This window comes from Tyto alba, unplaced genomic scaffold, assembly GCF_018691265.1.
Source record: "Tyto alba isolate M040663 unplaced genomic scaffold, T.alba_DEE_v4.0 Super-Scaffold_6, whole genome shotgun sequence".
Classification (NCBI taxonomy): domain Eukaryota; kingdom Metazoa; phylum Chordata; class Aves; order Strigiformes; family Tytonidae; genus Tyto; species Tyto alba.
The window spans coordinates 31,583,498-31,610,305 of record NW_024881327.1 but is presented as its reverse complement, the minus strand read 5'-3'; the positions used below and the strand labels follow the sequence as shown (position 1 = coordinate 31,610,305).

Sequence of the window (26,808 nt, the reverse complement as noted above, 5' to 3'; positions counted from 1 at the left end):
ACCAGTGTGTCTTTCAACCCCAGGAGTGACGTTTTGTACTCAGATTCCAGGAAAAGTGAGACAAAGCAGCTTCAGACCAAGCTTTTTTCAAGTTCCCGATAGTCTAAGCAATCACAGAGGACTTTTAAATAGAGTATGCAGAGTTGGCAGCCTTCTATGCATCATGTGACATACTAAATATTCCCCTGAGCAGAAGGGAAGATTTCTGGAATCTCCTATAACAGACAAATGTGTAACAAGTACTATTCCAGAGTAATTGACCTCCAAGTAACTTTTTCAGTGACCTTCAAAAAAAAAAAAAAAAATCCCCAGTGCAGACACAAGATTTAAAACTCTGTATTAGCATTTCTTTCCCTAATTATGCTACAGACGGTGTTAAGCAAATCCCAATGCTGTATTTTTCAAGTCTTTCTTAATGACTAACCCTGCTTTTCTGCTCCTCTGAAGACCTGGGATGAATACCACAAAGGGATAACATTTTTTTGTCACTGCAATCCAAATGTTATTCTATTGTTCTCTCCATCTACAAAATCATGTCTTCTACTGAGAGGGAAGCAAAATAAGCAAGTAAAAACAGATTGTTTCATGTTCCTAAACAGCAGGCATAAAGATCAATGTAAATAATTGTTTGAGCTTGTTCTTAATTTCTCTGGCCTCTCAGGAAATAAACAGTCTTTTCCTCCCTCAGTTCTACCCCCCTCATAATCTGCTAAAATAGGGCTAAGAGTATGCATATTATAAAGCATCTACAGGACTCTTATTGATTACCACCACCCAGCATACTGCTTAGGGACTTTTACCTGAAATTGTATTTTGATCCTAATTTAATACGGATCATCAACAGGAAATGCTTTGCAGCATTTCAAATAACACACATGCATATAATCTCTTCTCCACCGAACATGCATATTATACAATCATCTACTACTTTTGAGCTTAAGAAGTTCTTCATTTCTTCCAAGAGGAAAAATTAATTAATCACAGAGTGAACGAAAACTAATTTTGTAGTGGTCTAAATGGTATTAAATAAAAGAAAACAAAAAAAAAAAAAAAAAGCCATGTTTAAAGACAGGTCTCAAAAAAACAAAAAAAAGTACTTTCTATTGTGAAAATGTAGTCTGAAAAGGTCAAATAAGTCTTGTAAATGATTTACAAATCCATTTTTGTATCACATATCAGAAATGAATTATTTTAACCAAAGCAACTCATGAGCCTGTGAATATTTCAGTAAGATTCAGTCCTTAGACAATGAACAGCCACTGACATCGCAGTACTATGCTGATTTTAGAGAGAGACATTCAGACATAACCTAGTCCGATGACATGTGATTATTCCTAGAAGATGAACAGGAAAGAGACATTTTTATTTAAAGAGTAAACAAGTACATGGGGGGGTTGGGTTTTAAAAAGTCTTCCATGCTACATTTAATTTCTCTCTCAAAATCTCCAACATGCTGGGTTCTCACGACAAGACACCTTGCAACAATCATCAAAATAATATCAGGTCTCTTAAACATGTTTTGCATGACCCCGTTGTTTTGCAGAATGCATCAGTATCACCCTTTCATTAAAGTAAGAAGTTCTGATGTTATCTACCTGAAAAGATCAAGAAAACAAACCCTTCTGAAAACAAGAGGATGAACAATACATTTTAATGTGTTCTTGAGATCTTCATATTTAATGATATCTCATCCTAGTACTTTGTAATTGAAAATGATCATTCGTAATTATTTCTGAGTTTCTTCGTGACAGTGTATTACACAGATGCATTTTGTCCCAAATATGACCAAAACACATTTCTTACCTTTTCATTATTGTAGTAAGAAATGCTGTCTCCATCAAACTTAACCCAGCGCTTCTGAAACACACGCTTGCTGTGAATCAAAAATTGATATTATTAAAATTGTGGACACAAGTTAACACTGACTTTTAAGAATGTCTCAAACACAAATTATAAAAAGGTCAAGTCATGTTTAACTTTCTGTGTTTGGGCCTAAACATTTTGAAAATTAAAATAAATCTTAGTCCTATCATATATTTTCAAAAGGAGGATGCTGATTTCAAATATAATAAAAAAACTGGACACAAGAAGTGGACTTTTTTTTAATCACTTCAGTTTCCTTTCTCTCTATTTGTTCCCCATGTGCTCCGTATCACACCTAAAGTGACAGAGGAAAAAAAAACCTTTCAATAATGTAATTTTGCTTAAAACTAACGAGGATGAGAACTGACTATTTTTATTGGAGGCAAAGGAACATTCTGAACACAAAGTATACCTTTAAGCGTTACAAGGTCTGTAAGATACTTTCCAAAAAGGAAAGCAGAGAACCTAAAATGACCATCTCATTGCCATGTTTATGAGGAGGACATCTCTGTTTACAGACTATGGTATTTCCAGTCATCAGCATCTCCTGAACGCTCTCTTCCCTGGTCAATGAATCAGTAGAAGTCACACCAAATCACTCAAGTACAACATAAAATTTCATTTTCGATCTGTGTTTTCAACTGGACATCATTAGTGAGAAGCTCATTTGATTATTTCAGTTTGCCATTAACTCATACTCCATAAGGACTTCCTAAAATAATTATCTTTACATGAACCTGAAGTAGTCCATTATGCTCATTAAAAATCTTGACAGCCTATTAGTTATCATCTATAAAAGTTTCAATTCTAAAACCTATTAAACAAGTTAATTAAGCAAAAACAAGACCCCACTCTAACTCCTCTTTTCCCAACATTATTTCCTTTCCTGCTGAATGAGTGCTCTGTTTTAGGATTAGTAGACTATGGTAGTTTATCAAAACTTTATTCAAATAGCAGCTTCAGCTTAATTAACATGTATTATATGACTACAATAAATCATCATTTTTCATAACCTAGAAAGATCAATGTAAAATTTATTTTCCATTAAAATGTCAATAAATTTCTTCCCTGCATCATCTTGAAGAACTGAACCTAAGTACCACATACAATGTGAGTAAACTGAATGGCTTTACAATTTATAGTGAGTTAACTAAAAAGAGAAGCTGTACTTTAAATGCATTATTTGTAGCAATTTAAGAAAACAGTATTTATTCATTCCCCTGAGGAGTCAGAAAGTGCCAGGTGTAAATGGGAGCTATACAAAAAGAAGGGACTGGGTAGGGGGTGGGCGTAGAAAGAAACTGAAAGAATACAACAGAAAGAAACATTCAGTTGGCAAGGACTGAAATAAAATATGACAGTACTTTACAGGATGAAAAAAATATTTTTTTCCTTCAGGTTTAATTCTTCAGATATTTGAGAAATGGTATTGTAAGAAGGAGAACAAAAAAATGTAGCATTTATTAAACCATGCTTAAGAAAAAGTCCTTGAAATTTAGCCAAGGTATATCACTGGTTCAAGCCTAATGACCCTGCAACTATTCTGCTCAGTCCTAACCAGTATTAATTTTGTGGTTGACTCATTATCTTTTTCAAATAATACATTCTCACACAGTTCTTTAGTACTTTATCTAAAGTCTTCACACTTTGTTTGTTCGCAACTCTATTCCTTCTAATAGCAGAAGAGGAGTCAGCTGGAATTAGGAACTACACTTTCTATCACTCTATTATCTGTCAAAAGTGTTGTTTAAAGAAAAAAAAAAAAAAAAAAGTCCTGTAAGTGAAATAAAACAAAAGTTAAAGCTAATTGCAGCCCTGAGAAATCAACACACCGGCAATTCTGAAAATAGATGTGCAAATGCATATTATACTGGGAAAAAAGTCTTTTCACTCTATGTATAACTCTGACTCTGTGTTCTTTGATTCTTTAGCAAAAGTAAACTATCACAGCTATGACAATCCATAAATGTGAATGAAACTTTTGAAATAATTATTAAAAATGAAAAAAATATTTGAGTATATTGAAATTCCATAATGATAAAATAGGTTTATTAAACCAGGTTTATCCCTTCTTGTTACTCAGCTTCAACAATGTATCACTGCATCAACACAAAGCCAAAAATCAAATAAATTAAACTTGCTAAACCAAAACACTTAAAAAATGAACAACAAAAAAAATATGGAAATTTCTATACAGTAGCGCTCCTTCCAGTGGACTCAAATCAGATTGTATTCTCAGTCATTTTAATTCAATAACATTATCCCAAAACTGAAAAAAAAAAATAATTGCTGTATTAATTGATGAGTAGTGATGATTATTATAGCCACAAATAAAGAAAGTAAAAGCTAGACAGTTTAATATCACCTTTCAGTGTAGCTAAACATACAGTCCTATGAACAAAGAATGCAGAACTACTACGGCTTGAGTAGAAGTACAGTAGACTTATTACAGCACTAACAAGGACAACAGCTTTAATTTCTAGATAGTAAGTACTAGTGAAGATCAGAAATAGACTTAAAAAGTAAAATTGTGCCCCTTTCAATACAAAAGGGAATTCAGAAGCTCATAAGAACAATTGGAGAACTGGAAACTACAATTTAAAGCAAATAATAGTCTATTCAATTTGTTAAATAAGAGGTTAGAAGAATTTCAGGGTTTGCAGGTAGGTGTTCATGAATGGAAAATCCAATAATAGAGTGCTCTTTAATGTAAGGCAATCTAAGAAGAGCTGGAATTTAACAGAGGTTAAAATAAAACAATAAAAAAATCTTTTAAAAAAGTAACAGAAATTAAACATTACATTTATTATTTTTTTACCTACAAATATGGAAAACAGTTTATTCTCTGTATTGTGTTCCTCTCTCTTCTTCATTATCTGAAGTCTTAAACCAAGACTTGGGCTCAGATGTTTCCCACCAAACTTGAGGCACATCAATAAACTAAACTAGGAAACAATTCACCCTAGATGCATCTCTAAACTCAAAGCTCAACTTATATGCACAATTCTGAAACCAACAGGATCTCAAGTCACACTAATTATTAACTATACATCCATGACCAAATTGGTAAAATAGTATTTCAGAATCCGAGCTTGTTTTCACTTACTGTGTTTCCCATAGAAAAATCAGTAAAAATGTACAGATTGGAAATACTGGTACAAATTAATTCTGATATTTTTCTGCTACAGTTCACAAGTGGTGATCAACATTTTTAATAAACATATTTTTCCCAAGTGAACCTTCTAAATAAACTTTAGAACAGGTAACATCATTAAAAACTTAAGAATTCAGAACTTGCAGCATGTTCCTTCAACAAGAACAGTTCCCTTTTCCTTCCCACCACAAACAGTAAGCAGTGACCAAATTCAAACTTAACATCTCTCATGCGAACATACATCTTCACAATTACACAGTAATCACTGCAAATACCATACCCTTGAGGAGATAATTTATCCAGCCATCCTGCTTTAAACTTCTTTACTGATGGTCCATAAAAGCAAGCATACGGTGTTATTGACTCATTCCCAATCGAAGTTTGATCTCCACCAAATTGCTGAAAATGCATTTGTTCACTGATCAGGTGATCTGAATCTCCACTTTGTACCTTACTACAAGATTTTGAGTGTGTTTTGGCTTTATTTTTCTTCTTCTTTAAAGGCAAAGAACATTGTTCCACAATAGAATATAAAGATTCACTTTCAGATTCTCCTGGCGTTAATGATTTGTTTTCTTGAGACAGGGATTCATTTTTTACAAATTCCTTTGTCTTCTCTTCCTGATTAAAGGAACTAGAAAGACAAAAATGCATTTTAATCTTCCTGTATTACTACAAAGCACAAATACATAAAATCATTAATTAGAACAAATATTGGTAAGACATATTATAAATATGTTTATAACTTGTTTAACCATTGTGATAACCACAGGCATGCTAAATACAATGTAACCTGTAACTACAACCATACCCAATCCTACTTTCTCCATTCAACAGAACTGGTAGCAAGGTAACAATTGCTGCTTCCTTTAGAAGCTTGAACAGAAATTTCAAATTAATTCTTCTTCCTCAGAAAACTAGTTTCAATCTTTTAAACACTTTGGAGGACTTGTAGTATCACCTCTCTCTTCAATCTCCCACCTCAGTAGAAGCCAGATACAGACTGGAGACTTAAGGAACACATTAGTTCCCATCTTATCAAACCACTGGCCACTGCCTCATGACAGTAGCAGAGAATGGGTTTTAGTTTTGTGTTGATTTTTTTCTGTTTTGTTTTGTGTTTTGTTTTTATGTTTTGGTTTGTTTTTTTCTGACAATGTCTGAGTACTCATACTCTACATGGCTAGCTAGGAGACATACAAAAATAAAACTTGTGTCTTCCTTGTTCTGACTGAGGAAAAGAGGGACATCTTCCAAATCCACGCAAGATTCTGAAACCTGGGTTAGACAATCTCGAGACAGCCAAAGCGCCAAACTTTGCCTCCAATAGAATGGGGTAATGGGGAAGAAAAAAAAAAAAAAATACAGTCATGGTTGTGCCTTCAGAGGTAGAGATCTACTTGTGATATCAGTAAATAACTCATTCCTCTTTACATTTTGAATTTCTCTATAACTCTTATTTAATACCATAGATTCTTGCAAGAAGAATACTCTTCATTCATTCCTAGATCAAATTTATTTTCACAAGCCAGGAATTCACTTCCATGAAGTTCCTAGAAAAGAAATATATCATAACCAATATTTGCACCAAAGTAGTAAATGATACTTAAATTACTGTAGACATAAATCACACACAAGCAACAGCCTAACTAGCAACGCTATTCTTTGACACATTTTCAAATATGCATATGAAAGATCATGTTTTTAGAAGTATTCTAAGAAATGTTATTTTCAGTATTTCCATTTTAAATAACAGTATTCATATAAAACATTTGAGCATAGTCCAAAATACTTGATATAAACAAATTAGATAAAAAAAAAAAAAAAAATCAGTGCGTAGAAATATCAGAGTTCTCACTTTTCCTGAAGCACAACTAAATATCATTTTTACCTTGAAATTTTCTTAAGCTCAAGAGCCACATGTTGCATGCTGGTTAAGTATACCACTTATGGTTTGCCACTGCTAGTCTATTTTCATATCAATACTTCTCTGAATTAAATGTACAGCCTTCACAGTATACTAAATATAAAAATAATGGTAAATTCAATTTTCTACAGTAATACTGAACTCAGCCATATCGAATCTATCTCTTGTTTTCTTGCCAAGCTCTTCTTTCCAAAAGGCACATTTATTAATGTTTGTTTAGAAATCTTTATCACTAACTGCTTGCAGTGTACAAAATGTCAAAGTTAACACTTCAAGAACATTACATTTCAAATTTCCTAAACTTGATCTGACAATCATATTGTGTTATTAAGCTTCTCAATACTCATCTATCTTCCTTTAAAAAAAAAAACAAACAAACAAACAAAAAAAAAAAAAAACAGAAAACAACACCACCTTGCTTTCTGATGGAAGCATTTTCATTTACTCATTTATGCTTTGATGTGTATGTCACAAAGCTGAAGGGTGGAAGAAAAAAAGTGGATAAGCTTTCACAATGGTTGCCATTTGTTTTCTGAGCAGCAGTACCTCATCTTGTACTTGAGGGCTGTACCTTGGCAACATGAAAAGGCAAACTTAGAAAAAAGCACACAGCCCAAAGTTGAGTATGTGTACACTGCAGCAAAAATTGTGGAAATCACAAACTGCTGCTAGGATAAACCTATGTGAACAGTCTGTCTTCCTCTGCCAGCCAGATCCATTTTTCATTAAAAAAAAACACCAAAACACAACAAACACCACCACCCACACTCCACACTATTATGTTGTAGCATCAATGATGAGACAAAAAAAAAAAAAAAATAAAAAACCAAAACATCCATACACCTTGTAAATAAACAAAACAAAAAACTCAAAAGCAACCTGCCCACTGCTCATCAAATGCTTGCGCTGACTGGAATCTCACGAGAACAGGAGAAATGGCACTGGCCCACTCATACACAATAGTGAAGAGGTTAATATCATCGCCCAGGAAGCATCTTCAGAGTAAAAACAGTCAGTATTTTTTATCTTAATTTACTTATCAGGATGCAACTGCAAACACCATAGCCACTGAAGATACATGGTAGTACCTTTTCTTCCCTTTCATGAACTATTACAATAACGGTTTTATGTCCTGCTTGTGCCCACTCCACAATCTTCAGCACCTGGGCAAGTGAATTCAAGGAGCCTGAGAACTTCTAAGCAATAATAAAAAAACGCACTTCTATTGCCAGTAGATTTAAAAATGTAGAAGCCCACAAACGAAGACTAGTTGTGGAGACAGGGAGTTATATTTGCTCACGAAGACATATCTTTCACCCAAATTCAGTCCCAAGAGTTTCCAATGTGTTGTTTACAGAACTACTTTGCAAGATGCTCAGACTCAAGACAAGACAACACTCTCATCTCCCACCTCCTGCAAATCTCTGAGGTACTATACAAAGGTATTTAGCAGCAGCATTTTCTCCTGCAGACACCTTATAAGGAGTATTTCTTAAAAGATAGGTATAGATATATATCACACAGAAACAGTTTCTAAAAATGTACTGTTCTTATGCATAAGAAGCACCTACCCTTAAGGAAGAAATCTGGCTTCTAGATCCAAGACAGAGGGAAGTGCCTACTTGCAACTCTAAGAATCCCCTAATTTCAGATATATTTTTGGTTTTAGCTTTTTCTAACAGGTAGTCTTGCTGATCACAACATCATCAGGAAACATGAATGCTAAAACAGAGACTTTGTGAGGAGTATCAGGACTGAGGCTATATTAAATAGACTCAATGCCATTCAGAACAGGCATCTTCCGTAAGAGAAACTACCTTAGTCTTCTATTAAAGCTAATGTCACACAGTTCTCCTCAGGTTGATTTTTGAATCATGGTTTAGCAATACAATTTTATAACAGGTCCATAACGATAAATTCCTCCTTTTAGAATATTCAGTTTTTCTGTGAAGGAATTCTAATATATTTGACTCTTCAGTTGGGCACAATAAATCAGCTTTGAAACATTTGGATTTTTATTTGTGTTATTTTAAAATCAATATTAAAAAAATAATGTTCCTTCCTCAGGTTGCTCTTTAGAGGTTTCTGCTTCTAGTTGTCTTTCTTCCTGACCCAAGTCAAAAGCATATTTTCTTTATAACTTTAATTCCATGTTCACTCATGTTCACCTCCAGCCTGTAGTGACTCATTACTTATTTCTACAGGCACTCCCTTTATAAAAGCCTATAAAAGCCTTTTCTTCTTTACACCAGCAAAACAGGAATAAGGGTAATGGCCAACTTGTAAGCCCTTAGAACAAACTTCAGTCAGTCGGTATTACAATTTGCTATGTTTTCTTGTCTATAGATAACTTTACATAAGAATGTAGTTTATCTTTTAAAATGAAGCAGCAGTTTCAAGCCCTAAAATCTCAGATACTTACAGTGTTATCTAAACATTCTTATTTATTCCTAGGATACTTGATACCTACTGAAAGAAATCTGGAAGTAGAAGCTATCTTAGGACCTTTGTTTTATGGCTGTTCTTTATGATCTTTGTCTGATATTAAGTTCTAATGGAACTAAAATTAACTATGAAGTTTCCAACAGGTATTTGATAAATATAACTCAAAAAGCTGTTCATTTACATGAAAGTGATCAGATCAGGGGAAGTATGTTATAATGTACTGCATTATTCGTGATTCTACAACCAGCAGAAATAGCAATTTCATTTCAAGCAGTTAATCCAGTTTAACAGCATAGTATTTTTTTATTTGGTGCCTTTGTCATTTAAGAAAGATTGATGACAACCTTCCTGGGTATGCTTTTTTATAATCAGCTATTTCAATTAAATGAATAGAGTAATGCTAAGAAGTAACAAGAAGGTAGGAAACTTCTAGAAAACCTGTTTATCACATTGAACTAATTACAAAGAAGTTAAATTTTGAATTTTTAAAGACATTGGCACAGACAACAGTAACTAGCACAGACAAGACATTGTACACAAGGAAATAAAAAAAAAAAAAAAGCTCAAGTGCCACTTTTGTATGCAGAAAACAAGAACTAGAAGGAGAAACAAGACATGAACTTACTTGTACCTCCTCAAAAAGTCAAAAAAAAAAAAAAAAAAAGCAAAACGTATTTCCAGAGAAAAGAAAGTACTCACCAAAAATAGACATCATTTTTATGCTTCTAAAACCACTCTCATTAGAAGATTAAATTTGAACCATTTATTTTCACAAACCAATTGTCAACAAATTAAAACTGGGGAAAAATAATCCTAGGCATCCGTTTGAGTAGCTTTCATTTTAGTCAACAGTTTAAAAAGTGAAACATTAGAGTGAAGATCAGAACAGAAATCAAGTGTAATTTACTGTTTTCTCTACCTCTATGGCTTCAGATCAGCTGGGACAAGTGCAAGCAATCAGAGAATCAACAGCTTCTGATCTGCATCCTTCTGAGACAGAAGCAGGAGCTGGGATTCAAGGCATTTGATTTGGCAGATGCCTCAGTAAGCTAATTTATCTCCCAGATCTCCACATGATTCAGAAGTCTGACCACAGGTCATCTACAACAATCACACCATCAATTACTGACCCCAACAAAAATGTTTGCTTCAGAGAATCCTACAACAGAAGTGGCTTTCTAGGTATACTGCAGATTTAAGGGATGGATGAAAAATATCAGAAGTCCTGAGAGCTTTCATATACAGGAATTTAAAAAGGGTATGACCAAAAGTGGCCGTTAGATCATCTAAGCTAACATGTAAACTGTTTTCATAGGATATACACAAGACTGTGTAGAGATGCCCAGTGTTGATCTGAAATTATCAGAAGAAAGAAGAGCCACCTTTACTAGTCAATTGTAATAGTCACCCATCACTTAACCTCACTTAGGCACGAAGTATTACAATATACTGCTGTACCTAAGAATGTAAAAGAAGGGCATTAGGGTAGTCTGCAGTTGCATGTCATTTACTGGTTTGCATTTGATATGGCAGCTCTGGGCATTTGGGGGGGAAAAAAAAAAAATAGGTCAGTTATCTGTCCTATCTTGTTTGAAAAACAAAACCAAAAAAACCCAACACACACCACAGCTTCCTATTACTACTGAACAGTACAAAGCATATCTAAAGATTAAGAAAAGTCACTAGTCCACAAATATTTACACTATAAACCTTTTGCATGTACCTAAAAAGACAGAAAAGATACTGAGAACTAAAAAAGCAGAGTAAAACAGAATTAAGGGCAGTACACAATACATAACATGAAGATTAAAGTGAAGATAAACTATTTATATCCAGACTTCTCAACTTACTTTTGCGTCTTTAGGGTTGTCACAAATAAAGGTTTCCCCGTAAGGAGAGATGATAGGTGGCTTTTCTTCTGTGAAAGTTTCTTAAAGCAAAAAAATAAATAAATACCAAGTCATACAGTGCAATGCTCTACTAAAGTACTAATAAAATCAACAAGGGACATAGATTTTTCTGCTTGTGATTTCTCTGTCCTTCTCAGAAAAAAATTTGAAGAACAAGAAACAATTTCCCATTACTAACTGAACTCCAGACATGTTTTGTCCCTTAAGACACTACCACTATTACTATATAATTTGGATATAACCTGCATACAAGCATCCTTTTCTACCTCTACTACACTGCATCAAGTTAAAAAAAAAAAAACACCAACTTTTGTTGCATACTCTTAGGAGCAATAGCTCCAATAGCTCCAAAGAGTCCTGTATTCTGACTTTGAAAAAAAAAATCCCCACAAAAACTCATTTGTGTCCAATCTGCACTTTGTCACCAAGTATTTGCCTGAAATTAATATGCATAACTTCAAACAAGATATAACTCTAGAATATGAAAGAACTTTTGTTTACAACTGACTGCACAAGACTTCTAAACTCTTCCGGTAAACTATTTAATACAAATAATTTTCTGTTATTTCCTGAAGCTATGAGCACTAACCAACAAATCAAGTAGCATTAGTCAGGAATACAGTCCTTATATCTTTCAAGAAAAGGATAACTCTGCTTAAAAAATCTTGATCTAATCTTAGAAATTTAGACTACTGTAGTCTAAAATAGTATATTAAAATAAATGAGGTTTAAAGACTAATTTTAAAAGACTAATTTCTAATTTTAATTTTATTAGTTCATAAACAAAAACTGAGTAAAAATGCAGAAGTGGTTAAATGCCCTGCTATTACAATACATCACTTTTTCCAAACCTTCCAGATGCACAGGATTTCTTAAAATAAATACTCATTTTAGGCAACTTCTGCTCTGAAGTTTCTTTTATCTCAATATTCAAGATGTAAATATCAGCATGCTTAACTCACTGTTTTGTGAAATGTGCCTCCCAGTGCAAGAAATATTTTCAAGATCCACATTTCTTCTTCTCTGAAGGGAACTTGAACAAAACAATACACAAAATGAAAACATTAAGTGAAATTTCCCACAAATGAAGAAAAAACAACTTATATAGTTAAACTATTAAAATTATATACAAATACAGAAATAGTAAATTTTAAGTCTTGGGAAATTTTCTGATTTAATTTAAAAGTCACCTAACAATGTGCTTTCCTCCCTTTATGACATGGAATACTTCTCTGATCTGAGCACATTTCAGTTTGGAGTATTTTTGTTGTTCTTTTGAATTGACCTTATGATACATTTAGATTTCTGGGAAGCATGGAGATCCCCCTCTCTTCCCCCATCTTCTACCTTCTCTTCTCCTTCATACCAATTACCAGTGACTGTATTTAAAGAAGGATGGACTACAAAAGTCTAATTTAACATTAAGCTCAAGGAAAGCCTGGGCATGCAAATCCAGACAAAACACACTCTCAACCACTAAAAAAAAAAATGCTGTAAAGCTTCATTTCCTAAAGTGCATTTTTTCCCAGAAAGTTTTCAATCCGAGACATAAACAACATTGCATTGCAACTGCCTGTGACTGTCACTGCACATTGTGTAGATAGATAAGAATGTAACCCCATACACAACAAAAAAAATTACTTTAGTATTGGTGGTGTGCTGGCTCCTAAGTAATTCAGCAATTTCATGGATAGGGGCGCTCATCATGCTGCTAAAGATCACATTTTTCCAATTATTATTATTGAGATTTCAGGCTGAGACAGCAGCTTTGGAATAACAACACAAGAACAAATATGCCTGAATTAGTACATTTCTAACCCATCGTCACTACTCTAGCAGCCTGTATTAGAGCTGGTTTTAGACAAGCTCTGATCTCCCCTGTTAACATGTATAATTAATAAATTTTCCTCTTAATTTTCTCTGCTTGAAATAACAGAGATAGGGATCCCTGTGCAATATTCCTAATTTTTGTTTCCCCACTTGACATACCGAGAAATCTTATTCTAAGATTAGCTATATTCAAAACTTTAGAAATACTGTCCCAGGAAGTCCAAGTTGAATTACTCCATGTTAGAGGCTGATGTCTCTCTATGACAGAAGGCATACATTTATGAACTACTATTTCATATTATTTTTAATCCATGCCTAAATCTGTCCCAAACAAATTATTAGATCAAATTCAAAACAAAGGCCATACCTTATAAAGTTACTTGATATTTCAAATATTATCCATCTTATATCAATTAAGTTCCTCAATTATATTTTGTAAAATCCTGGGTTTAGAAAACACAAGGTGAGTTTGGCCAGTAGAGGTGGATCATGGCCTAGCTCCCATAAATAACTGCTTACACCCCTGAGTTACAATTACAAAAAATACACAGCAAATACTTTTAAAGTCTGTGTTTCTTCATACATTTTACTATAATTGATGTAGTAACATCTTCTGAAGCTACATTAGCAAACTAACTCCATGCATTTGAACTAACCTAATTTTAAAGAACCTAGTATGCTTACAAAAAACTCTTTTTTCACAAAGACCAGATTTCTTTTGTTGCTAGGTTGAGTTTTTTTAAGGGTATTAATGGCATTAAAATAAATTAGAGATACAGATAAGCAGCTTTGACTCAAAAAGCTTTTAAAATAATGGTTTTCTTCTTCATGTAAAACAGTGAGTCATTGGCTTAGTTTCAGTGTGGATGGATTTAAAAGTGGATAATGACAATAGCAACGAGTGAAGATAAATTCACCAGGAAATTAAAAATAACAAATCAGCTTACAAGGACCTGCATTTTTAAAATTCATATATTTTTCAGGACTTGTGTATTCTTTTTTGAATAGGTACTTACATGTAAGTGTACAAGACAAGAAAACCTGCTAGTAAGCAAACTACAGTGTATTTTTCCAGCAGTGAGAAATAAAACTTTTGTTATTTTTGGAAAACAAAGTTCTAATCTATGTCAAATAAGAAATATTTCAAAATATAAAAGAAATTACACAAATTTACTTTGAATGTCTGCTTGAAAGATTATCTGTAACAAACAACATACAGTGCAAACTATACAATGATAATAATTTGTCAACGCTCAATAGAATAGCTACAGTTAGCTAGTTATTCTACAAATTGAATACCTGGAATAAAAGACAGAAAAATACTGAAGACTTCTTTGGGGGCAAATAAGATTGAAAAAAGTCTTATATCTATACAAATCTATAACTTTCCTTAACCATTTCCAAAATGTAATACCTCTTCAGATTAATGATCTTTATTTTGCTCTTTAAAAGAAAGTTAGTGCAAGCAGCCTGCCAATCACAAAGTGTGCCAATTTTACAAAGATGTAATAATAATTTCAATTAAATCATCATTTTGTTACAACTGTGGGGATTAAGACGCACTATTTTCATATTTTAAGAGGTATTGGATGCAGCTCAGGCTGCATACTCTTCCCCACTGCTCTTTCCTCATGCATAAACAGGATGAAAGGGTGTGATGAGGCAGGGACTGGTCTTGCTAAAAGCTGAGAGACTGGAAAGGTAAGAGCTTTGCACTGGGCTGAGCTGTTTTATTCAGTATACTCCTGTCACCTCACAAATAAAGTGAGGGAGAGAGGTCAGTGCAAGCACGCAGTGCTTCAAAGTCTTTATTGGCATTCATTTACTACGTGTTTTAAATGAATGAAGCTTTTGTTTTCAAACTCATTCAAAGCATGTTTTCTTTTATATCTAAAGAGCTAACCCTCCCAACACGGCAAATACATCAAAAGTGCTCTTCCATGATGTGTTTGAGCCTTGGGGTTCACAGACTGCTTGCAGAAGTAAACTGATGGTGATACTTGACCACAGGAAAAGATGGGGAGCAACTCCTCTCTCCTAAAATATTGCTTTCTGTGACAGAACAGAGTAGAGACACACAGCAGCACCAGCTTGGGCACCTCATTATCAATCTTGACCACTTATATGTTAAGACATGGAGTCTAAAGAATATCAGGACCAGGCAAGAAGTTTCAACCATAGGATCTGCCAGTTGCAGAAAACAAATAGTACCTGCTCAGGCCAAACATGATTTTATATTATATTTATTTACATTTTCCCCCCAAAGCAGCATGTTCTCCACAATTACTTCTGATCTATTTCTTCTCATTTCTCTTAATAGAGAATTAGAGCAATCCCACTACTGAACAATACAAGTAACAAAGTTGGGGAGATACAAAAAAAAAAAAAAAAAAAAAAAATCTAGAAGTATATAGAGTTCATTAGCTAGAAAATTTATCCGTGTAGCATTCTCTGTAACAAACAGGTATACCATGCTATAAATCTGCTTAAACTTTTTCTTTGAACAGATTGTTGCTCTGAATGATGCAACAGTAGCTATTTCACTTAAGACTGACTGCTAAATGACATCATCCAAAACCTCTGAAACTATGTCTATACTTATCTTTAACCTTGAGCTGAAGGCACATCAGTTATTCAGTCCATCCACTGCATTACTTTCACTATTTTGTCTTACAAAAGCCTTAATTTTTCACTCATGTCTGTAAGGAAGAAGTCACTTAAACCAAAAGTATCAAGAGAGACCATGAAACTTTCAATCCACTGTGTTTAACCCTTTGTTCTGTTCCACCACATGACTGGGAACCATATTAAAAATTTAAGACTTCTCAAATACAAAAGGCAGGGTCTCAGAAAGGGCAATGACTTTGTCTAATAAAGACATTTTGGATGCATATTATTTCAATTTTAGAAGATGATTTGCAATCACCTTAACAATTCCAGTTCTTTTAAACACTTTTCAAGTGATCTTTATTAATTCTGTATCAACAGAAAGCTCATAGTGTTGTAAGAAGGAAAAGTTTGACTGACAAGAATCTAGCATAACTACACATCCCTTCAATACTGATCAACCAAAAACACTGCTAAAATTTTCACAATAACCCCACTATCAAGAACACTGTGTATGTGTCACTTTTTTTTTTTAATTCTGCACCCCTCAGTACTACAGTGATGCCACATATACTTCAAAGAAGAAAGAAAACCAAAATATTTCCAACTTCTAAAATGATATAGTGTTTTACCAGCTGATGGTGTGTTTTGTTACAAGCAAGAGCCAGGAGCAAAACTGAGGCACAGGGAAGCACACAGAATTGCAAAAGAGACAAGCACATTATTAGTAACAAAAAGTGACACAGTCATAGCACTACTAAGAGGCACAAGGAGACGCACCATGTGAACTTGTTGTGCCAGAAGTAACATAGGAGATCATGACAAAAGCATTTCCTTGCATAAAAATTTAATGTCTAATATCCATGAATGACTAGAAGGAAATGCTGGGATTCCCAGATGATTTCAGCAGGATTTCTCTGCCTCTATGGAATACACCTTTACACAACGTAATAAGGATGAAGCTGCCATTCTGAAGTTCTGTACTGATTCGTTGCCTCTAAAAAAACAACCAGCAAGGTTATCAAGAATGTTTCTGTGAAGTTTAAGTTCTGTTTTGAAGTTCTGGTTTAGCCTTGATATTCCCCTGACAGACTGATACTGGTCCTGCAGGATTTCTATATTATTATAATGAGCATTAAGATGAAGAAAACAAGATGAAACTCACAAATCAAAACGGTGGGTAATGAAGTTAGTGACCCAGTCACATAATCAATCACTAATAGACTGGGATTTAGAGGATTTACTTCAATGGTGGTAAGATTACAAATATAGCATATTCTCTCTACTGGATGATTGTTTCTCAAAAGACATTTAGAGTACTCTTTAGTAGATAGTTATTGTTATATTTTAAGATGAAATTCCCATTTCAGCTCAGCAGAAATAGTTTTATTATATGAAGCATGGATAATCACTCTACAAAAGCTTACATAAAGCTACTCTTCACTGAAAGATGTTTATATTTAAGTTTCAACAAGCATAATTTTTTGGTGATTTAGAAGGCACTGATGAAACATTTTTAAAGGCACACAAAAATGTCTTAATTGTTACAAAGAATCTTTGCCTCTCCATCTGCTCAAACATTTGTATTACAACATTTAATGTTGACTTCCTTCAATAATCTAAAAGAAACACATAAATGCTGGGAAAACTCCGCATTTAGGACATGTATAAACTTGCTAATGATGTTTCTAACTGCTGAGATATGCAGATGAAAAAGACAAGATACATACAAAACATTCTCAGACATGTCCCTTCCAGGCATAGCTTGAGATTTAAAAAAAAAAAATTACTAAGAAAAAAAAGAGCACAACATAATGATTTGGATATAGCTACACCAACAAAACTTTGCATGTGCCTTTGCATGAATTTTTCTTCACTAAGACATTTGACCGGCATGACAAGTAAAAGCTTATACTTAATAGAACCAAATATATCCAAAATTAATCTGTGGGGAGATATTCTTTGCTTACACAGCCTGTCATATTGTCATCAACTGCATATCTAGTGGCTATTATTTTTAACAATATTACTTTCATAAAGATAGGCCTGGAGTTAAGTTCTAGCATTAGACCTTTTCGTCTACATCCCATCATATTTTAGCAAGACAAGAAACAAAAACTAATGTCTATTCGAGGCAGTAAGTGCTACTCACTAATCTGTAGATTCAAAATTATGAATTCGACCATTCTGAAGGAAGAAAAATCCACACCTACATCACACAAATATTTTGAAACAAATTCAAATTCTCCTATGCAATTTATCACAACAAAATTTACTGGATTCTATCCAATACTATCCTCACCAATGCTGCATAGAACTATCCTTATAAAGATTCCGTAAACTCTGAAAACCTCCCACATCTATTCTTCTTTTTTTTTTTTTTTTTTCAATGTACCTTTTTCCATTTCTTTTTTTCCTCCTGGAATGACTCAAAAATATTTTTATACTACAAGCATTGTTAAAAGCTAAAGTTTTGTTATTATGAGAACACCAGCAAAAGACAACACCTAATAGGACAAACTGGTTGCATTCATTCTCTGATTTAACAGTTAAACGACAACCAGTTTAGAAACTAATCTAAGAGCCATCATGAAAAAAGTCCCTAATTTAGACCCACAGTATAATTTAATTTCCTCCTCCATGAAATATCCTATTCTAATTTAAAACAAAAACTTACATATTTATATTTATACGTAAATTTTATGTGCTTTAAGGCTGAGACTTAAGATTCTCATGTAAGCATCTTATTATGCCCATGCATGCAGTCATATCAGATACATCATGCTTTGTTTACAGGGTGGCCACACCATACAATGCACAAAACAGACAAGAAGGACTTTCTAAGTTTTGCCCCACTTTTTAGATAAATCTACATAAATAGGTGTAGGTGTGTAAAACTTAATAAACTTGTATTTTCCAAGAGCAGTATCTCTTGAAAGTTACTAAGATACAGCCTTAAAAGTTACTAAGATACAACCTGAACGCTTGTGTTTCACAGTAATTGTTATCTAATCATAAAAATAGATTTTTATACTTAAGAGTGAATTTTTAGCCCTCTTGAAATCATAATTTTCCTGTGATGGGTCAGAATTTCATCAGAAACACTGGAGCTAAGGTCTAATTAACATCAGCAGCAATGATTTGGTTTGGAATAGATTCAATAGCTTTTTCTATTATTTTTCAATCTTGGTTTTGTAACACTTGTGTATTTCCATTCTTCCCCATTTTAACAGAATACAGATTAAGTTTAAAAAATGCTTGATATAGGGTTCGGTTTTTTAAAAAACAAAGGTTATACCTGAAGTAATAAAGATTCCTTCCTTTGAAAATAAGTAGACACAAAGATGATTGGGGAGGTTATAAGGAAACACTGTTCTAAAATCTCCCTTTATGCTCTCATTTGCACTTCTAACTTCATTGAAGCTTAATCCTCCTTCAATTAATCTGGCAGCGTTCATACCAGTTCCAGTGTATTTACAGCACATACTAAAAAATTCCACCAAAAAATGACATAAAAAAACCTGCAAGAAACCTCAATCCATAATTTCTACAATGATAGCTAGTCTTCATTAAAAGAAAAAGCAGTTACCTTGATGAAACTTGAACTTCTCTTGATTTGGGAATTTCTGGTACAGGTCGATGCCTTAATATAAAAGACCGGCTTGCTCTTGGAAATACTTTCATGCAATTTTGTGTATAAGAACCATATAAATCATTGTCTATCATTTCTCCTTTAAACTTAAAGAATGGAGAATTTGGCTCACAATCAGGTAAATCATCCTCATCTGCAAACATCAGATGTTTGTTTTCATTGTATTTTGTCTCATATGAATGAGCAAATGAAGAAGGAGAATGATGAAATGTCAAATGGCCAGCCAAGTCCTCATCAGCTTGGTATGCAGCAGCTTCTTCCAGTGATGTTTCCATCTGAGTATTTGTCTTAATGCTTCCACTTAGATTGATAGCTTTAAGTATGCTGTCTGAATTCTGGTATAAACTAGAAAAATCTGAATTCATAAAGCTATCATCATTTGCCTTCGATAAGTCTTGCTCTGTGAGTTCAAACCTTTGTTTATCAATGTAAGCTTTATTAAGAAGTTGTTCTGACAATGTTGCAGGTATCAAGCTAGTCCCATCTACGCTTGAATTGCTTATTGGAGAATCCTGATCTGAGGACAAATAATGTTTTTCTTCTAAACCTTTCAAGTCTTTGAATTTTAGATTTTCACAGCCAAGAGAATTTCCTTGCATTTTTGAAAAAGCAGTGTCCAATTGCTTTAGAATCCTTCTGCGGTGCCCTGTAGGCAATACTCCCATTTGCTGAAGGACACTGTTATTTATCCCCAAGCAATCTGTCACAATGTTATAGCCATATTCTTTAAAGTTAGGAAGATACTGCCCCAAGTTGATGTTGACCAAGAATTCTTCAATATTAGTGCCACTGCCTGTGGATGACATGATAACAGCTTCATTCCGAATGTTGCCTCACACAGTCATGTAGAAATATCGTCAGGATGCATGCATATTCACTAGTAACAAAGCTCTCTAAATGTGGTGTCAGCCAGCCAATAGAGAGTATCAGTTTATTCAAGACACTTCAAGTTTCTTCAGTTCAAACATTTTTTTTTTTTTATAGACAGCAAACCTATGAAAAAGAAAAAGACCATTAAAAAGATTCCTGCCCAAATCCACATTAATCTTAAATAAAATTCTGATAGGCTCCCTGTCATTTGTACAGTATCATTTTTACATTGCTTATATATGAAAAATTCAAGGAGGGTAAACAACATAACCTCTTCATCCTTTTATCTTGGCCTGTATAAAGAGAATAGAGAAATCAAAGTCTTAATCCAGCACAAGTAACACAGTCTTGAAACAGATAATCCTAGTAGTTGATGTTAAAACGTACGGTTAAGAGATGAACCACTTATCTACACACATGCACATAAGGGGGACATAAGGGGTGGGGGGGGTGGGAGGGGGGAAGTGGGAAGTTATCTAATACCAGAGCTGGAACCCAGAGCTTTCCTATTCCCACGCTAGCACCCATTAACTACAGCATAGGGCTTCTACTCCCTTACCTTCTGAACCTTAAACTCTTTTTAGCATAGAAACACAGATTCAGTGGGAAAAAGGAAAAATGACTGGCTAGAGCATTCTATGTGAACTGTGGGTTCAGGCCCTCTTCAACTGAGAATCCAACTAAACAAGTACTGTAACCAATAAAATAGTTTACAAAGGTAGTTTCATTTCTGAGCATGTTGGGGGTGGGGAGAAGTGCCATAATTGTTTAAATAACTACAGGCAGAAAGCTATGGAGGTGATAAAATGTCTTGAAGATCAGGCCCTTCAAAGAACTGTCACAAGGGAAAACAGGAAACAGGTAACTACTAGTTTTTCAACTCTGTCAAGGAAGCAGTTTTCCCTTGGCCACAAACACTAGCAGAGGCATAACCCCACAGGCAAGTTCTGGTCTCTACAGTGGGGTCATTTGGTATGTCAAGTGCTTATGACAGTCTTTCCTCAGTATTTTCCAACACAGCTCTTGCACTCTCCAGAATCCACCTATTTGAGTTCTTCCTTCTTTCAGAGACATATCCAGATTCATGATTTACAAAATCCAAAGCTGACAGAGAAGGTACTATTCTGAAGGTGTTTGAGATAGCCTGAAATCGCACTTCTTTAGAGAAGGTTTCAAATCAGCAGCAGTCAACAGGTTTTTTCACCTCCCTCTTCCTGTATAAAGAGTAATTTGGCCTTAGGGAAACCTGCTGACTAGCAGCTGTCCTGGCATGCAAGTACTAGCCTTAAGCAGCCTAGAAAAGAATGAACAGCTTCAGTCGAAGAGCCCAAGACTTAAATAGCAATTAGAAATAAAAGAAATCATATGCCCAGAATATATCTCTGGTAGTAGGCATTGATACCTTATTCTTCAAAATATTTCCTGACAAGAAGGGCTCTAATTATGATCTAGAATTGAAGCTTAAAAGATTTTCTACTTTTGTACTGTATCAATTCATCCAACAAATGATAAAACCCCTTCCTGTAAGATTCCCCCAATGTCTTTTGAATAATTACGTCATTATTCAGAAAAGCAGTCATAAATAAATCTTTATGCCCCTACTCATTCCCCAAAGCCATATACAAATAAATATGAATTTTAAATCATTCACTGGATGGAACACAACTGTTATCACTGTTATTGGTGACTGTACTTTATTAAGATTACAAAATAAATTATTAAATAACCCAACCAAGACTTCAGCAGAAGTCTTTTCTTGCAAAATTTTGTAAATATCTTTGTTGCTCCCACATTTCCAAAAAGTGGTAATCAAAAACAGGGGAAAAAAATCTCCTTATACTTACATCATGTATATATACACGTATTTATAGATGTGACGTAATAAGAAAAAAAAAGAAGATGAACAAACTTACATTTTTCTGGAAGATGTAAAAATCAACACAGCACACTTACTATAAATGTTCCATTATTGAAAATAAGTCTTTGGATTCCTGCTAATCTCTTTAATTTAATTTTTGGGGCAACGTTTTTATCAGCTTTGATCACAGTCCACAAATCTGAGAAGTGACTTATTATCTTGAATATGAAATTCACACAGTTAAAACTTTTTAGAGAGAGAACTCTATAGGTCAATCCTATATCAACCTCTCAAGAGAGATGAAGTTTGTTAGGGAGTTAACTCTAGCTAAAAGATTCTCAAGTCATTTAAGTTCAAAAAGCCTTGGATTGTGCTACACCGATTAACAATCAGTTTTTGGATTTTAACTTTGTCCTTTCCCAATCTAAGTACTTATCTAAACACTCATCGTTCCTTTAAAAATTTCAAACATCAGCATTTCCTCAAGCTCTTCATGGAAGCCTCTAGCCATAAAAGATAAAATTCAGCAGTACAGCCTCCACCCATCTCTAAACCCTGAAAAGTACAAATATAAATATATAGTCTCTGAAGAAGTTAGAAGTTGATATATATTCTGAGTACAGAATGAGAAATAATTAGTACCAAAATTACTGAAGTGGGCAAGAAGTATCAAGGCAGGCAATGTTTGTGCCGGAGAACAGTGTTTCATGTAACATTAATAAAAAAAAAAAAAATCCAAAATAAAAAAACCAAACACATGTTCAAATATCTAAAACTCCTGCAATGTTAGCATATCAGTCTAAGTGTTCTAATGTTGGAGCTGCAATTGTTTATCTCAGCCATTTCCACCTTCCTTGGCAGTTCTGGGTTTCATGATGGTGTTTGGGTATTTTTTCCCTGAGGTGTTAGTGTTTATTTTCAGACAGTATCATTCTCTCAATCACTCCGCCTTCAGCAGTAACAAAAAAAGACACTTAGGAAAGTAACTTTTAGTTATGTATTTACAAACATATTTTTATACAAAAATTTATATTTATACCCATACACACTCTTTTCGGTATCTAAATACTGGTTTTATTACATGCAGTAGCTTTGCCCACAGCTTATTTTGGAACAGCACCAGTGTTGTTACTTCTGGAACTCAAATAGTCATGTATTATCAGTTATTTGGATCTTAACGCATCACTGTATAAGCCACATAACAATGCAGAGGATTACCTAGAACAGAGCAAAAATTTGTTTCCAAATTTGCAAGATCCATTACTTTTTGCAGTGTATTTTATAAATGAAATGTAGCAGACTAAGAAAGGAAAAAACTGTTCACTGAGAAGACATTTTTGTCCACAAAATGCCAACACTGCCAGAAGCTGAAGCCCAAGCCATTTTCTGTTTCTGTAGTAATCTACGGCAGAAGCTGCCAATGCACCCATCAAGATTTATAAAGACATGCTATAGATCTGGCCTAGGTATATAGCGGGTTAGACACCAGTACGTTCACAGTCACACATATTCTGCGGGTCTGAGCAAAGCATGATAATGAAACCTGTTTTGGTATGACTACTAAGATGAAGATTCAAGTAATCAACAGCTGAACAAATTTATGTACACTGTTAAATGCTTATACTGCAGGCTAGAAGATAAATTTGGAATTATTTCCTACAATATTTTATCCTTACTAAAGACTTAAACAGTACACAGAAAAGCAGAACTCAAGGACCACTTTATCCAATATATTAATCTATTTCAATGTAATTAATATCAATTAAAAAATAATCTAATCTCTTCCATAGCTTTAATTGACAAATAAGTCATAACAAACCCTAAAGAATGTTCATATAGCGTTAACTATGTAGCGTACATATATGATATATACACATTTATATGCATATATTCACATCCGTAATTGTACCACAAATTTAAGTAAACAATAGCCTTCAACATTAGCCCACATGCAGCAGTTGCATACATCCTGTAAAACAAAACTTTTTCTCTCAGCAGCAAGGCAAAATAGATTTTTCCTACACTATTTGACAGAAATATATATCAAAAAAGAAAAAAAAAAAAAGCAATGGGAATTTGGCCTTGCTTCAAATAAAACCGATTCTTGCTTTACTACCATATTCTCCGATATAGAGTAACCAAGACCAAAGTCATCATTCAACATGGTTACTAAAACCAGGAAAATGCTATAGCATTTATATAAAAATCAAGCTTCTTGAAAGATACTTGACCATTCAGTTTTACAGAAATAAGGGTAAAACCTTTAAACAGCTAAGTGAAAAAAAAAAAAAAAAAAAAAAAACAAAAAAAACACAATACAAGTGAAACCATCTGGGCTTTTCTTCCAGGAAAATGTTTTGGCAGGGTCTGAACTGCAATTTGTGTTGCACATCCCAAGCCTTATATGGGATCATCCAACTTTCTTTCACAGAAGATGATGTTTCTCACACTTCTTTTCAAACTAATTTTCATGTTCTTCTTTTTCTCCATCTTATGGAAGGGGGTTAGAGAAGGAGGTATGACAACTCAGAGGGTCACCACAGTTCTTTTTCTTTGAATAAAAGTGACAGCTAAATAGCACCAAAGAAAAATTACAATACTGGCACAGAAAAACATATGTAACTGTCAGGACCTTTCCTCACATGGAGAACAACTACCTGCATCTAATATCCTGAAAAGCCATTGATTCTATGATTCTTCCACTTTATGATTTTCAAGTTGAGAAGTCTTCAAGACAACATTGATTGGAAGATAGACAGAGGTTGAAGCAAGTAAAAAAATCCAACTTTTAATAATAAAATGTGTGAACAGTAAGATACAGTTGAATATAGAAACACTCAAGTGAGACTCATTTTATCCCTTTTTAAGATCACTACAGATATTAGCTTGAAGAAGAAAATGTCAGACCTTTAGAAGATAATCACACTTTAAGCAATCAGTTCAACAAACACAAGCAAGTTCAGGCTTGCTCCCAGCTTCTGCTAAACCACACACTAGATTAAGATTAGATTGGCAAAAAACCCAAAACAAAACCAAAACCCACTACAGCAGGTTTTACCATGGAGCAGAATGAAATCTACCAGTAGAGATTTCATTTTCCCATTGTACTTGACAGCATACAAACTGACAAGATTAACAGGCCTAGAAAACGTTGTAGATCATTAAAGATCTTTCAGAAAAATCAACATACTAATTGCATGCTAAAAAAAAAAAAAATATATCTCAAATGACCATTTTAAAGTAGTTACTTAATTCATTAATATTTGGGTCAACTGAGAGCAAGATAACTGATTGCAACAATTCTGATTGATCTGTTCCCCTTCCAAATGCAAGGAAATTACTAAGTGTAGTTCAACATAGTGGATAATTACAAAATACCTTTAATCACATTCTCTGACAAAAAGTTTCTTTGGTTTTGGTTTCAGGTTTTTTGGGGCTTTTTAATTTTCTTTTGTTTTGCTTTTTTATTTCAGAACACGTCCAGAGAAAAGTTCAGCCCCCTTCACTACCTCGGAGTCAAACCTCATACTGCAAGAAATTCCAGTGGAACAACTTGCAGAGTCTCCAGAGTAAGAAACAGCATGGCATGAATAAGCAAGCTAAAGACAGAATTGGTCGAGTACACTTTAGCAAGTTGCTGTGGCAACATTTGGGGGCTGTATCATTCACTTTGTCTTTCCTATCTAGGACATCCTAGCGGCTCTTGGACTTTCTCAAAATTAACTTCACGCATTTTCTGATAAAATTTCCGGAAACATGCTAGCAGCTAACAAAAGTCCGTTTGTGTCCAACTTCACAAAAACGACTACTCATAAAGAAATACACAATAATAGAGCACTGTTCCTTGGTATGACATTTACATACAGACCGTTAAAATAATTAAAGCTAAAGAGAGAACGGGGGGGAAGGGGGGGGGGGGGGGGGGAGGGAAGCCACACGCCTTATTTTCTACCTGCCTACAAGCTATTTCTCGTCAGATTCTAACTTCGGCATCTGACGCTCATCTGAGACATGCCCTGCACCAAAGCACTCAGCCTCGACCATGAACTCGCCCGTCACTTTAGAGCTGCTCCTCCAGCAGCGCGGTTTTCGGGGCCGCCGCGCTGCCGGCGGGACCGGGACCTCCAGCATCACAGCAGCGGCCCGCGGAGAAGCTCCGCGCCCGCGGAGGCCCGGCCCGGCCCGGGGAGCCGGCCTCACAGGCCGCCGCGCACAGGGCAGCAGGCGGGCAGTCCTTGCCTTCTACCTCGCAAACTCCGCACCCCGCGGAGGCTGGCTTACCTCTGACAAAAAGCAGTTGGGGAAGGGGGAAGAGCAGGACGTCAGATTGCTTCAGCTTTCTCTTCTTCCTCCGGCTCTCCGCTCGCTCGCTCGCTCGCTCACTTTCTTGCTTTCTTTCTTTCTTTCCTTCCTTCCTGCTTGCCTCCACACCACACCACACCCCACCCCACCCCCGGCAAGCCGCGCCCGCGGCGCGGAGCTCCCTCCCTCCCTCCGCTCGCGGCCGCACCTGGGCGCGGGCGGAAAGCGCCCGCCGCTCCGCGCCCCTGCTCCGCGCGCGTGGGCCGCCGGGCCGCATATTTCTTGAGGAGTCGGGCGGAAGCCCGCTCGGTGCCGCAGGCTTCGGCTCCGGGAGCGCCTGGTGCCCCGGCGCATCGCTTCGCAGGCGGCCGGGTGTCATCCCCGCCACCG

The 26,808-nt window shown here is 35.0% G+C and overlaps 1 protein-coding gene across 3 annotated transcripts in view; it reads right to left on the bottom strand.

The window, feature by feature from the left end:
• Positions 1–26,530, bottom strand: part of ARAP2 (ArfGAP with RhoGAP domain, ankyrin repeat and PH domain 2) — a 138,345-nt gene extending 111,815 nt beyond the window's left edge. For all 3 annotated transcript variants that reach the window (XM_042808248.1, XM_042808249.1, XM_042808250.1), the window contains exons 1-7: positions 26,398–26,530; positions 19,326–20,381; positions 12,262–12,332; positions 11,240–11,319; positions 6,485–6,570; positions 5,298–5,651; positions 1,804–1,873 (exon numbers count right to left, since the gene is read on the bottom strand). In XM_042808248.1, the coding sequence (XP_042664182.1) occupies positions 1,804–1,873; positions 5,298–5,651; positions 6,485–6,570; positions 11,240–11,319; positions 12,262–12,332; positions 19,326–20,194 (1,530 nt within the window). In that variant the 5' untranslated portion in view covers positions 20,195–20,381; positions 26,398–26,530. The remainder of the gene's footprint in view (positions 1–1,803; positions 1,874–5,297; positions 5,652–6,484; positions 6,571–11,239; positions 11,320–12,261; positions 12,333–19,325; positions 20,382–26,397) is intronic.
• Positions 26,531–26,808: the final 278 nt, after the last annotated feature.